The 14012-nt window shown below is 42.9% G+C and overlaps 1 protein-coding gene across 1 annotated transcript; it reads left to right on the top strand.

Moving 5' to 3' along the window:
- The first annotated feature begins 593 nt into the window (after window positions 1–593).
- On the top strand, window positions 594–13613 carry prdm2b (PR domain containing 2, with ZNF domain b). Its single transcript, XM_041956932.1, has 8 exons — window positions 594–650; window positions 758–875; window positions 1962–2065; window positions 2433–2585; window positions 3446–3572; window positions 6195–6299; window positions 6464–11007; window positions 11954–13613. The coding sequence occupies exons 2-8, from the start codon at window positions 758–760 to the stop codon at window positions 11969–11971; spliced, it is 5169 nt and encodes a 1722-aa protein (XP_041812866.1). The 5' UTR covers window positions 594–650; the 3' UTR covers window positions 11972–13613.
- Window positions 13614–14012: the final 399 nt, after the last annotated feature.

The following is a 14012-nucleotide window of genomic DNA, read 5'->3' on the forward strand; positions in this document are numbered from 1 at the left end:
ATCCCTGTCTGATGCTGCTAATCTCAGGGTTTATCTTTGGGGTTTTCAGACAAAACAAGCAAATCTGAAGACGTCGCGTTGGCCTCTGGAAAATTATAGATGTGTATTTTATAGGTAAATCTGTTTTTAAGTGATTAATCGTGAAGATAATCTGCAAACTAATCCTGCTGCAGCCCTCAAAACCTGCCAGCATTAATTAATAGGCAACACTTCTTATTTGCTGTTCATGGAAGGGGCCTCAAACTGTTTTTTGTCAAAGGCGAACAAGGGAAAGGGAAATTCTGTGCTGTCCACCTGTGATTAAATTTGCATGTCCCCGCTTTCATGAGCTCAGTGCTGCAGCACAGACACAGCACCTCTTGTCCTGAACCACTATGGAAATAAGTCTTCATAAATTTTGTTTGTCTGGTGTCGTTTTTCAGTTTTATGCAAAAAAAAAAAAAAAAACTCCTCAACTATAAAGCAAAGTTGTATTAGACAGCTGTGTGTTGACCTCACTGAAATGTAGTTTGTTATGAATTCACTTTGAGGGCATCCATTCAAATGTGCTGCTGCTTTTTCAGCCTCTTACTTTATTCTGTATTTACAGTCCATGTGGTAACTCCGTTAAGACTCGATGCCCACTGTCTCCTGGAAACCTACCTGAGCAGGTAAAATATCTTCTTACAATGTCCTGCACAACTGTGTTTGACATTTTCATTGGGTTCTGAAGCTTTTTGATTTTCTTTTAAAAACAATCATTTCTCATGTATTGCAGATGATGGCCATCACTGGTGGGACAGTGGAAACTCTAGAAGAAATTCCGGCTCATGTGTGGAAGGGTCTGCCCGACTGTTTGAGTCTTGGACCTTCTGCTATAAATCAAAGCCGTATTGGTGAGTTCATAAATGTGTCTGCTCTGTTAAGACAAATGGAACTTTAACAGCATCTTTAAAGACCATTCACATGCTGATTTTCACATTTGCATTTTGTTGATATACACTTTGAAAGTGACCTCCAGTAGACCACAGTGAGAACAGGCTGCGTTGGAAAATGGAGAATTCAGAGCTTCGCTTCAGTTTGGAGTCGTTTGAGGACGATCTAATGGTGTAAACAAAGTGCATTAGAGTGCTAGTTATGTCTTAAAGGCTTTAAGTATTTTCTACCATGCCTTATACACACTTAAATTCATTTTAAAGAATTATAATATAAATCACTCTTTATGCCGTTTTATTTTACCTTTAGTTATGTGGGATTCCTAATTTTAATTATTTTTCCTAATCTGGGCTCGGCAGGCAGAGTGTGGAGGAAGTCAGTTCAGGGAATTTAAGGGAATTCAGTACAATACAATAGGTGTTTGCTTTTGGCCCCTGGACCACCATTAAGTTTCAGATTTGCCTTTTGATGGAAAAAGTTTGGGCACCCCTGGTATAAAGGATCTCTGGGTTGTTTTCCTGATGGTAACAGCTCATACTCACCATAGAGGGGGGGTGATAGCAAGACCTTCTAACCCTTTGATCATTTTAGACTCAAATTTAACAACATTTTGACTAATCATATGATGACATTTAATTAATCTGTTTCTATCACTGTCAAACCTTGACAAACTAATATGTAGTGATACTCTTCACCTGGATCTCCCATCAGACATGAAGCAAACTGGAACATAGTGACAGACTCAAACTAACTTTAGACAGTTTTATTCTACACGAAAAGCCTAAGAAAAAGGATATTCTTAAAAAATGAAAATCAGTCTTAAATAACGTCTAGTTATAATAAACCTCATCGTGCCAATCCTGATTATCCACATCACTGATTTCAAGGTTAAACATTGTTGAAGTTAAACACAGGACAGGACATCTCTTTTGGGCACCAGTCTCTAAATGTGCCCTAAAACTGATCTATTTACCATATTTAGTGCTTAAAATATATAATCTCAAATGTAACAGGTATAAGATGTTTCTCCTTATTCTTACTTTCAGGTGTCTGGGCCACTCGGGTCATTCCTAAAGGCAAGAGGTTTGGTCCATTTGTCGGAGAGAAGAAGAAAAGGTCCCAGGTGACGAGTAATGTTTACATGTGGGAGGTATGTTGCAGGCTGCTCCCCTGGCTTCTTTCCCCGAACGACTCACCTCCACGTTTGTGGCATCCACCGCATACCGAAAACAAGCCCAACTACATTCTGCATCAGGCTAAGCACCAACAGCTGAAAATAGCTTTATAACCATAAACTGTGTTGCTGCCTGGAAAAGTCGTATAAAAGATTAACACAAACATTTCAAGGCGTGCAGCTGTTTGGGAGGAAAATTAAAAAGCCTTTGTTATGACATTGCTAAACAAAATGCTGCTGATTATCTTTTAGCTTCCACTTGGGCAAAGGTGGCCCTCCTGTCTAGATCTTCTCAAGCTATATCTATATATTACAACATTGTCTTTGTACTTGTGTCCCGTAGGTTTATTTCCCAGCGCGGGGCTGGATGTGTGTCGACGCCACGGACCCCATGAAGGGGAACTGGCTGCGGTACGTCAACTGGGCTCGCTCCGGTGAAGAGCAGAATCTTTTCCCCCTTGAGATTAACAGAGCCATTTACTACAAAGTGTTGAGGGTAAGTCAAACATGCATTCATGCAGCCTAGAGGTCCTACAGCTGCTCCTATACTGAGATATAATGAATGAGTGGAATGGAAAGCCTTTATTTTAGATAAGCACATACAAAAGTGTTTTATTTTTTAAATATATGTGCATATGAAATGTGTTTTAAACAGTCCTCCTCTCTCATGTTTTTAAACCATTAGAAACGTCTCACAATAGAATTACTAGAACTACAATCTCAATGATAAACATTTTGCTAACAAAACCTGAAACTGACTTAAAACTAAACATTATTATCTTTGGAAAGTTCACATTTCTGGCTGAGCTGTTGCAATAGATGCCTTAACTTGTATAGGTGTACCTAATAAAGTGCCCAAGGATTTCATATTAATGATGCATTCACCCCATTTCTCTGCCCTACATGTTATATTAGCTGCTCTTAATAATAAAAAGTATTGGTGATTCTGACCCTGATATTATTTTGGGATGTTGCCCAGCCTTAATCTTGAATGTAGGACTTCATTGTTGTTCTGGTACTTTTACTTCAGTGAAAGACCTGAAGACTTCTTCCACCCCTGGTTAAAACTGTCTAATGCGATACATATGTGCATCAGTTGGGAATGACAAACTGTGATGTGCTGTATAAGGCTCAGCACCCATTAACATTCATGCAAGTCTTAAAAGTAGAGTCATGGTAACTATATAACTCCATCAAATCTTCTCCAGTAGAGAATATACTGCAGGCTATGGTGGAAACACTGTCAAATTCCATACCCCCCTAGACAGATAAGATGCACAGTGGCCCAAATATCCCCCTTGCCTCTCAGCAAGCCGGGCTGTGATTGGTGGCCGACCTCATCTCTCATTGTTGCAGCCTATCGGGCCGGGAGAGGAGCTGCTGGTGTGGTACACTGTGGAAGACAACCCTGAGATAACAGCTGCACTGGAGGAAGAAAGAGCCAGCAGTCTGAACAGGAAAAATTCACCCAGGGCGAAGCGAGGTGAGGCCTTATTTACCAACCAAGATGACATATCTGCTCGGTTTTAATCTCCGATGTGTGCGCGGCACACTTGCCACGCTAAATTAGCCACCAATCGATCCCCTTGCAGCTCAGTCGAAGTTGTAACAGGCGAGCTAGCTAGCTACAAATGAAGGAAGGCTAGTGGTGGCTAACGTTAACGGCAGCGATGTGTGGGGCTTTTCTCTACTTTCATACCCGACCTGAAACTCGTCGCTGCGGCCAGATTTGGCTCTATAGAACGACCAATCAGCCAACTCCTTGCCATAAAAACACCCCTTTTAGCTGTAAAACGAGCATTTGAGCAACTTTTTAGTTGCTTTTCCTCCTCTGGGTCCTGACGTTGTCGAGGATGTGACCTTCCTTGAGTTCCTAAAGCATGAAAGCCATCCATCGGCGAGCCTCTCCACTTGATGATGGCCTAGCAGGTTAGCTAACTAGCCAGCTTCCTTATCCAACTGCAGGCTAATTAGAGCACAGGTTTTGTATAACAACTTAAAATATCGCTGTTATACCTCGTGAAGAGTGTTTAAAATTACCTTTCCCGTCGCTCTGGGTCCAGAATAACCAGTTCATCGAGTTGTCAGACTTGGTGTTGTATGCTAGCATGAAGCTAATCGGCTAGGTCTGAACGCACGGACATCTCGGTGTACAGGAGCAGATAGCAAACTGCTTGGAGTAAATTGTTATTGAAAACTGATTTTATCGTGGAGAGAGACAGTTAACACCTTGGCAGGCATTATAATAGTTCGGGCTAGTGTTATAGCCCGATATGATAGTATTAACAATGAAGACGACATAACAAAATCAGTTGAAAATGACAGACACGCCATTTAGGAAATTGCTTCTCCAATCATTTTTCTTTTGAAAAACAAACATAATAAAGGAAAGGATGTGTCAATAATTGTAAGAAACGATCACCTTTGCTGCTTAATGTCACAATTACACTGGTCAGTATGAACTTTGGACATAGTGTTTCCATGTTATGGATCATGTGGGTATTTCAATGTGGGACCATGAAGAGGGTAAATTGATAAATGTATATATTCAGAGCTTGCTGTCTGACCTTATCTGTTGTGGTCTGTTTTTAATACCTCTTTTTTCATCTGTCTTTACCATGGGGGGATAGATGACATCATGTAGCATGTTGCATGCGTGGTGAAGAAATCCTGCAGAAATATTATACTGTAATACCACAAGAATACAAAAGCCCTGTGTAGATAATTGCTGCTTAGATGCTTGCAAATGTAAATTAGAGACTGTTTAATTATATGTAATTAAACCATCACATAAATATAGGCAACATACAGAAAGTCAGAGCCATCCCTGTAACTCCTGAAATGTCTGAGATAAGGTAGGAAACAAAATATAAAGAATGTGAGCTACATGCCTGGAGTATTTTTCTTAGAGAGGTTGTCCTTAATTGTGCAGGCTTGTTTAAAATAGGTGCTTGTGTTGTTTCTTGTGAGAAGAGCCTGTTTAATTTTCTGTGTGACCCTACAGGCAAGAGCCTCTAGCACGCCAGCGCTCTGTACTGCAGTGTGGTGGCTTAGCCTACCTATCGTGCTTGCTCCATCTTAATATCAAACACCACGCATGTTCCCTAACTGCTGTGTGCCAGAGTTTGTGTGCTTTCCCAGTAGTTGCTGTATTTAAAATAAACTGACAGAAAAAGCCAGGGCGTTTAAATGGTAGCGCAGCTAAATAATAAGAATGTTTGGGTAGTTGTGTTGCTGCTGTAGATTTAGGGGAATGCCTAGGACCATGCTGGTCAGATGACTGACCTGCAGCATGTGTTTCTCTGGTATGAATTAGGCTTTGTAGGCCAGGTCAGGTGACCTTGTTGACACACTCCAGTGATGAGGAGGTGCCAGGGAAGCCTCTTGAGTTAGATAAGGCTCGGAAATTAAAAATACTGTCATATTAAGCATAACATTAAACATAACCTTATCTCATTTATCAGTTGCCCTCTTTACAGTACAGATGCAGGAAATCCCATAATTATGAATGCAATGTGAGGCTGCTTTAGGATAGGCTGCAAGGTCGACTCACATTTCCCTTTGAATTTCAAAGCAGTCGCTTTTCTTCTTCCTGCGTTTTTAAATAGCAGTGGGAGTGGAGCCAATCCAGATTTTCCTGTAGTAATTTGAGCACGAGATGAAAAAGTAAACTTGATTTTGAAAGTCTAAAGTGAAGTTGTATGGGTCAATTAATTGTAAATAAAACCGTCATATCTCGCCTATTCATTCATATTTTTTGAAGTCATATTATAAAGCTTTGTATGCCTCCAGAAGGGTGTTTGGTTACTAGAATATGTTTGCAAGAAATAACCAAAGCCTGCTATTTGGTCAAAAATGTATGTGAGTGTGGGACATAATAATGATCAAACATTTACTGTGTTCTTATCATGTTAAGTCTAAATAGCCTTGTCATTTTTATTGGTGCATTTTGTTGAGGGTTCTGCTCATGAAATATGTGTGGGAAAGTCCTAACTGGCTAAAAATGTTATGCTAACATGCTAATAGAATAATTTCTATGCTTTAGATTTTCAAACCTGCTGTTGATCAAGCCATGTTACAAAGTGATGTTTGTTTATACTTGCAGCCAGAAGAAAGCTGCTGGAGAGAGCCAGACAGGCTGGTTTGGGTGGATTCAAGGAAACGAGTGTAACCAAACCTACTGTCGAGGAGATGTGGGATGGAGAAGAAGGTAAGTTGACTTTGTTTTGTGGATAATCAGCATATTTGCATTTTTTCCACCTGTTCTTTGATTGAACATTTCTTAGGTATTTAATTTTTAACAGTATTAACTGAAATTCCTGAAACAGTTTGATGAAAAGGCATAGCTTGACACTCCCAATAAACTGTTTACAGGTCTGAAGGAGGAGGATGAGGGGCCATCCACCTTAGGGCCCTCACAGGAACTCCAGGAAACCCATCCCGTGGGAAGCACTGACCATAGAAGTGTGGAGGACAAGTCAGCAGTGATGACAGACAGGGGAAATGGGGAGGAGGAGCAGGAGGAGGAAGAAGAGGAGGAGGAAGAGGATGCTGATGATTTGGAGGAACCAAATGAAGTACAGCAGAGAACTGCTCAGCATTCACCGACGGCTGATTTAATGCAAAATAAGCAGCCTGGACCATCACTGACCTGTGGTAAAGAAAGCCATAAGGACTCGCAGGGAAAGTTGGAGTCTTCCTCGATTGCAGGTCAAGAACCGGAGATCGATCCTGATCTCGACCTTGACCCTGATCCCGATGGTGACCTTGAGGGTGATCCCCACGGAGAGTCGTATCCCTGTCAACACTGTGAACGCCACTTCTCAAGCAGACAGGGTCTGGAACGTCATAATCACATTCATGCCATCCCTAACCAGCAATCGCAACTGTTCAAGTGCCGGTACTGTAGTAAATCCTTTGGCTCACAGGTGGGGCGGCGGCGGCATGAGAGGAGGCATGAGAATGGGCCTAAGAAAAGGCCTGGCTCATTGGCTGGGACCGCCAGTCTACTCAGTCCTGTGGTGCAAACTGATGGTTCAAGTCCCGACTGCACAAGCCCGACTAGTCACTATATAGCCATAGGGTCCCAGTTTACAGGAGGACCACTGTACAACTCTGAAATGCAGAGAAAGGAGTTAGGGCATCATGCAGACCGTCCCTTTATATTGGATGAAAATGGAGAGTCGAAGGAGCTACATCCCTGCAAGTACTGTAATAAAGCATTTGGCACACACACCAACATGCGCCGACACCAACGCAGAATACACGAGCGGCACTTGTTACCGAAGGGAGTTCGCAGGAAAGGCATGCTGCTGCAAGAGGCGTCGGTGCAGCAACGTCAGCAGCCCGACGAGTCCCCCAGCACCAGCCCCCCGCCTGTCTACGTGCCCAGTGCGGACACAGAAGATGAGGCAGACAGGGACGATTACGCAGTTGACATATCCAAAAACATCTCTGAGAATTTGAGCTTCTACATAGACGGCAAGATTGTGTCCAGCAGTTCGGTGAGCAGCTGTGAGGTGATAGAGGTGGACTCCCGATCTGCAGCCCTGTTTGGTCTGGACACCGTCATCATCAGCCCAAATCAGATCACTCAAGCACTGAAGGTGGAGGGTAGAACGAGTGCTGCAAAGCAAGTGTCCAACATTGGCCAGCCAGCAGCAAAAAGAAGAACGTCTACACCCCCACTTGTTCCCAGCCTTAAAATGGAGACCGAAACAGCATCTTTCACAGCCCCTTCATCGTCTTCCTCATCCTCGACATCATCTTCATCTAACTTGTTGGTGGGAGGACTGTTTCAACAAGCTCCAGATTCATCGGCATTTCAGCGAGAGAAAACGGTTTATCTCTCGCCAAAGCTCAAGCAGCTCCTTCAGACACAAGACATTCAGAAATCAACCATTACCCTGATAACAGAAAGCCATAGACTGGCCTCGCCACTGTCAGTCACACCGCTGCAGGGGACTTCAGGCAGGTTCAAAAGAAGAACAGCGTCTCCCCCGTCATCTCCACAGCTCAGTCCTGCATGTAAAACAGAGAGCTGTAAAGCGGAGGTGGTGAGCTCGTACACCCTTAAGGTACCAAAGCTGGAAAGCTACAGTGCGTCACCTCCTGGGAGCCTACAGGACAAAGAAAATGGAGACAGCCTGAGCCTTTCTGGAAACAATATGCAGGGCCAAACTTCCTCTAATAGTGGTGGAAACTCCTGTAATCAGCAGCCCTTGGATCTGTCAAATTCTGTCAGTAGGAGGAGTGACAGCTTGAACAAGGTGCTCGGGGATTCAGCTCTTGATTTAAGCTTGCATCGGAAGAGCAGTGTCGAGTCTGAATTAAAGGCAAGTCCAGCACCACAATCACTGATAAAAAAGAGAAAGCCCAACACCAGCATGCTTGAAAAGGTGCTGATGAATGAGTATGTAGGCCTACCCTTGCCAGGAGAGGAGGGCCCCGCGGCATTGGCCAACATAAGTTGTTTTCATTCTCGGTCTCCAAACACTGCATCGGAGTCTGCCCACCCCTCTCCACCCTCTTTGACCCCTGTCACTCTGAACCCTTCTTCCCCCTGTGCCTCCAGTGTGACTTCCCCAACACCACCTCCACCTGTACTCCCTACCATACCCTCTCCGCCAACTATGCCTAGCTCTCCTCTTTCTCAGCCTTCAGATTCCTCTGCACTGAGACCTCTTCCTGTCCTCTCGCCAAAAGTGTCTCCAAGATCAGTGGAACACAAGTCCCTGTCAGACTCGGAGGAGATTTTGTCATCTGAAGAAAACAAAGATGAGGAAGAGGACCATATCTCTGAGCCACCGGAGTCCCCGAAGACTCCACTTAAAGATACTCATAATTTTTCAGCGACATCAAGCCCTCCTGAGGCGGAATTAGTAGATCTGCCCACTACAGAAGATGTGTCTCTGACTACAGCTTGCACCAGTCTGCTAAATGGAAAAATGAACCAAAACCTTGACTCAGTAACAGAGAAATCTACTACTGCTCTCTCATCCCAGCCAGAATCCTCATCTTCCTCATCATCTCCTACTCCTGCATCACATGATCCACCCCCATCACAGGTTTCACAGTCCCACTCTCAGATTAAAATAAAAGAAGAGCCTCAGCACTGCGTAGATGAGCTATCAGACATAAGTCATGCACCTCAGGATGGCGTTGACTCTTCACCTCACCCTGCTGCTCCTGATAAACCGTCTAATAAAACCTCTGAGGCGGAGGAAGTTGACTCGACGTATTGCAAGACTTTTGTGTGTAATGTCTGTGAGGAGCCGTTCAACTCCATCAAAGAGCTCAGTGGACATATCACAGAGCACGCTGCTGATTGGCCTTTCAAGTGTGAATTCTGTGTGCAGCTGTTTGGTGACGCCCCAGCCTTGCTGGCGCACCGGACGACACTACATGGAGTGGGCAGGATCTTTGTCTGCTCAGTGTGTTCTAAGGAGTTTGCATTTCTCTGCAATCTCCAACAGCACCAAAAGGATCTGCACCCAAACGAGACATGTTCACATACCACTGTAGAGAGTGGCAAGCTCAGGCCACAAAACTACACGGATCCATCCAGAGCCAAAGAGGAAAGCAGTCCCTCATCACCAGCACCAGAGACGACTGATGAAGCTGCTCCACAAGATGACTCTGATTTAGCAAAAGAAGGGCCTGATGTTAATGGAAATCATGCGGAAGACCCCAATGAGGAGTTGTACACTACAATAAAGATCATGGCCTCAGAAGGAGCGAAGCCTAAAGGCCCAGATGTGCGCCTTGGCATTAATCAACACTACCCCAGTTATAAACCACCCCCTTTTCCTTATCATAGCCGTTCCCATGCTGGCTCTGTGGCCTCAGCTACTAACTTCACCACCCACAACATACCACAAACTTTCAGCACTGCCATCCGCTGCACTAAGTGCGGCAACAGCTTTGACAACATGCCCGAACTGCACCAGCACATTTTGGCCTGTGCCAATGCTAGTGATAAGAAACGTTACACTCCCAAGAAAAACCCCATCCCCCTCAAACAAATAGTGAAGAGTCCGAATGGAGTGGTGTCACCCTCAGTAGCCATTGCAGGCCAGAGTGCTTTCCGAAGAATGGGTCAGCCAAAGAGACTTAACTTTAATCAAGATACTGGTAAAACAAAAATGAGTGCCCTCAGTAAGAAGAAAAACCAGCTGGTCCAGAAGGCAATTTCACAGAAAAATAAAGCTGCCACTTTTGCAAAGAAGGCTACCGTTAAAGTTGAGGAAGAGCAGCCCTCTAACGTCTGCCCCCATTGTAGTCGGGAGTTTACTTACCCAGCAAGTCTCAGTAAACATATGGCAGTCAGCTGTCCCATGAAGCCTGTTGTTAAAAGGGGCAGAAAGGGTCTTGTGGAGGTGAAAAAGGAGGCAGCGTCTGTGGCAGATAAAAACATGAGTCTTAGGAAGAAAGCTGCAGACTGTGAAATACCACAGGCAGAGACAGAGCCTAAACCCCTGGGAAAGACCAGAGCTCGCAGCTCAGGCGCAGCAGACCCTGAACCCTCCCAGCCAAGCAGAGGAAAAACCTCTGCCACGCTGGGGCGACTGAAGAGGCCTGCCTCGTTCCCAGCACCAGTTTCTGCAGGCAAAAAAGCTAAGAAGGGCCACGTTCAGTCTCTACCTCCCACCCCGTCAGCCTCGGACACTCCCAGTGACACTGCGCAACAACGGCCTGCGATGAGAATGCAGCGTATGGGCAAAGAGGCAGCACCCAAGAGATTAGCAGAGGCCAAATCACCACCGCCGCAACAGCTGAAGAAAGAGGAGCGGTTCTCCCTTCGAACGAGGGACAGAGTAGGTGGTCCAGTCACCAGGAGCTTACAAATGGCCAACGCAGCTCCTTCTGCTGAGGTGAAAACTGAGGAACCACCAACTCAAGAGCCAAAAGAGACTCAGGTGAGACATCGCCCTGTGTGTGTTTCTGTGCCTCCCTTGTTTTGTGTTGTCTGTCTTTATTGAGGCTTGACAGATAAATCAGCAAGGCCAGTATTAGCATATTGCAGAGATACACCTGTGTCACTGTATGTGCTAGCTGATTTGCAGCAAAGAACTGCCAAAGATATGTTTGAGGATGATGATGATGAATATTGTTAAAAACATTCTTATACTATTCAAGATCAATAAACAAACAAACAAAAAAACTTGAATATGGAAAAAAAATGCACCACCACAAAGCTAAAAGTAGGACTGTTTATTTTTTGCTCATTAAACGTTGACACTTTGTATAGACACGGTTTTCACACGATGGTGATGTAAATGTGTCTATAAAAGTCGAGTATTGGCTCATAAATCATTACGGGGTTTTTTTATAAACCTCTGATATTGATGCCAATATGTCCTCAAAAATCCAGTTACGCTCTGGCTCTTAACATTCTGTGTCATAAAAGTGCTGTTGGACATCTAAATTCTAAATTTATGAAAGTATTACTAAAGCCCAAGTACTCATATGCTATGTGTTAGTGTTTTAATGTCATAGTACTTCAGATCTCACAGCTCTAGGGCTGCAACTAACAGATGATTTCATTTTTTTTCATATTTCAATTTTTCTGCTGACTATTTTCTTGGTTAACTGTTCGGTCTATAAAACATGAAAAACAAATGAAAATTTGCCATGGTGATGTCCTTACCATGTCTCATTTCATCCAACCAACAGACAAAACTGAAGATAGTCAGTTAAAAATGGCAATGAAAAGCAGCAAGTTCTCACATTTTAAGAACCTGAAACCATCAAAAATGTGTCACTTTAGTTTAGTAATGATTATTAAAAATGCTGCTGTCAAATTTTCAGTTTATCAACTAATAAATGGAGCAGTTGTTCACCTTTGTGTGTCTCGTGTTGCAGGAGGTGCTGATGAAGTGAGCCACGTGGACATTGTTGAGCTCTTCTTGCTGGGAATACGGTGCTCACCTCTCAGGCAACGCTCTGGACTAATCAAGGCACTGACAGCACTGAGGTTGATCTTTTGTGGTGGGCTCATTCACTCGAAACAAGTGAAGTCTGCTTATCTCAACTGCCTTTTGCTGCATTTCAGGAGGGAACTCTCTTTATCTTCCATCTCCGTTAGGAACTGATCTGAGCCTCGATTTTAGCCAGCCTTGCAAAAAAAAAAAAAAAAAAAGGAAGAAAAGAAACTGTAAATGACAATGAGTTAATATATACAAAATGAGTCATTACTTGACCCAAAACAGTAAAATTAGGGCTCCGTTAAGTTGGGAAGCTGATATATTGCAAATGGCAATCATGTATCAGTTAGGGTTAGGGAAACTTGTTTATTCTTTCGTTCCGTATTTTCCCCATTTGGTTGGTTAGATTTTTGGATGTTTCCAGAGTCTCTTAATGCATGTGCTGAATAGAGTATAAACTAGATTAAGCCAATTTCCATGTCTCTCCCAACGGGCACCTACTTCAGTTTATACATGATTTGCAAAGTATGTATGTTTTGATTTAAATTTCTGTAGTCATTATATTGTAGAATATATCTTATTGGCATATTTTTGTTTGGGAAACAAAAATGAAAATGGCAGTTGTCTACTGCAACAATTGGTCCTCAGGAACACTGTATATGTGTGTGGTAAGTATGTGTATGACCACGGTCGGATGTGCGGCCTGACAGCTATTCCTTTGGTCTGAATCTCAAGTATGCCTCATGTTTTTAGTTGCTTTCTCAGATGCCGACTTAGCAGGTAATTCCAGTTGTAAAATGATGGGAATTATGTTGTAGTCTCCTTAAAATTTCCGCCTTGAAAATAATTTTTAGTGTCATTCATTCAGCCCAGTGTTCTCACAGCACTTTAAAACAAACTGCCAAAATGTCTAGCTGGATCGGTAAGATTGGCTTAATTAAACAGTGAATAATGGAATGTATTCTGGTCTGTTGCACTTTGCAGACAATGGTAAAATGGTGCAAATCATTCATTTCCAGCCTCTCTGCCAACAAATCTCAACATTGGTTGTCTCCGTTAAGCATTTTAACACAAAAATGACACATGAACTTGCTTGTATATGCCAAAGTGCATAATAATAACTCAAGTCCTTAAATGAATAAATGCAGCAGTGTTTTGTAATTATTTTTGTCCGTTGTGGACGTGTTAAAAGTTGTTTCATGTGTCGTTTTTCTTTCGAGAGCCATGCCACAGTAACCTAACTGAAAGATTTTCCTTCTGAGGACAAAGTCACCTTTGTTACCATGAGTTAACACGTTTAGTGAGACTACCAATGAAAAGCTTCTCATTTTTAGTTGAAAGTCCACCACCTTTTCACTTTTGACCATATCCAGTTGTCTGACAGAGATGGCAGGCAGTGCTTAAGCGCTTGTAGCATGTTGTGGGAAAGTAAATTGAACAATATGATTTGGAGCTAATTTATATTTCCACGTGAAATCCTCATGTTTGCCTTTCAGCATCAAGATTATGTATTTAAGGATGAACAAAGACAAAAATCCCAAATGACCTCAAGTAAAACATTGCTGTAATTGACATAATAAACAAAAAGTTTTTCAGTTTGTGTAAAGCGTTTATTGTTTTTGCTTATAGGGGCTCCCACCGATACCCAACTCTGCAAGATGTGGGTACAAGCCGATGAGGGAGAAATTGAATGGGAGGAAATGGTTTTCTGACGCTGATCGAGGTCAGCGTAGGAAGACTGTTTCCACCTATCAAATTTCTGTCCTTAATACAAAACAAGTTCAGCTTCACTATTAAATGTATTTCTACATTATTGTAGTTTACTGGTTATGTAAACATCAAGAATGACTTGTACGTAATTAGAGAGAACATTAACTGCGCTCAGAAGTGGGTCTGACTCCTTGCGGGCTATTTTATTCAGAGACTTTAAAAAAAAAAAAATTATAATAGATGTCTCTGCCATTATGGCTGTGATAAAGTTTTCCACATTACATTTG

The sequence above is a fragment of the Chelmon rostratus genome, chromosome 2 (genome assembly GCF_017976325.1).
Source record: "Chelmon rostratus isolate fCheRos1 chromosome 2, fCheRos1.pri, whole genome shotgun sequence".
Classification (NCBI taxonomy): domain Eukaryota; kingdom Metazoa; phylum Chordata; class Actinopteri; order Chaetodontiformes; family Chaetodontidae; genus Chelmon; species Chelmon rostratus.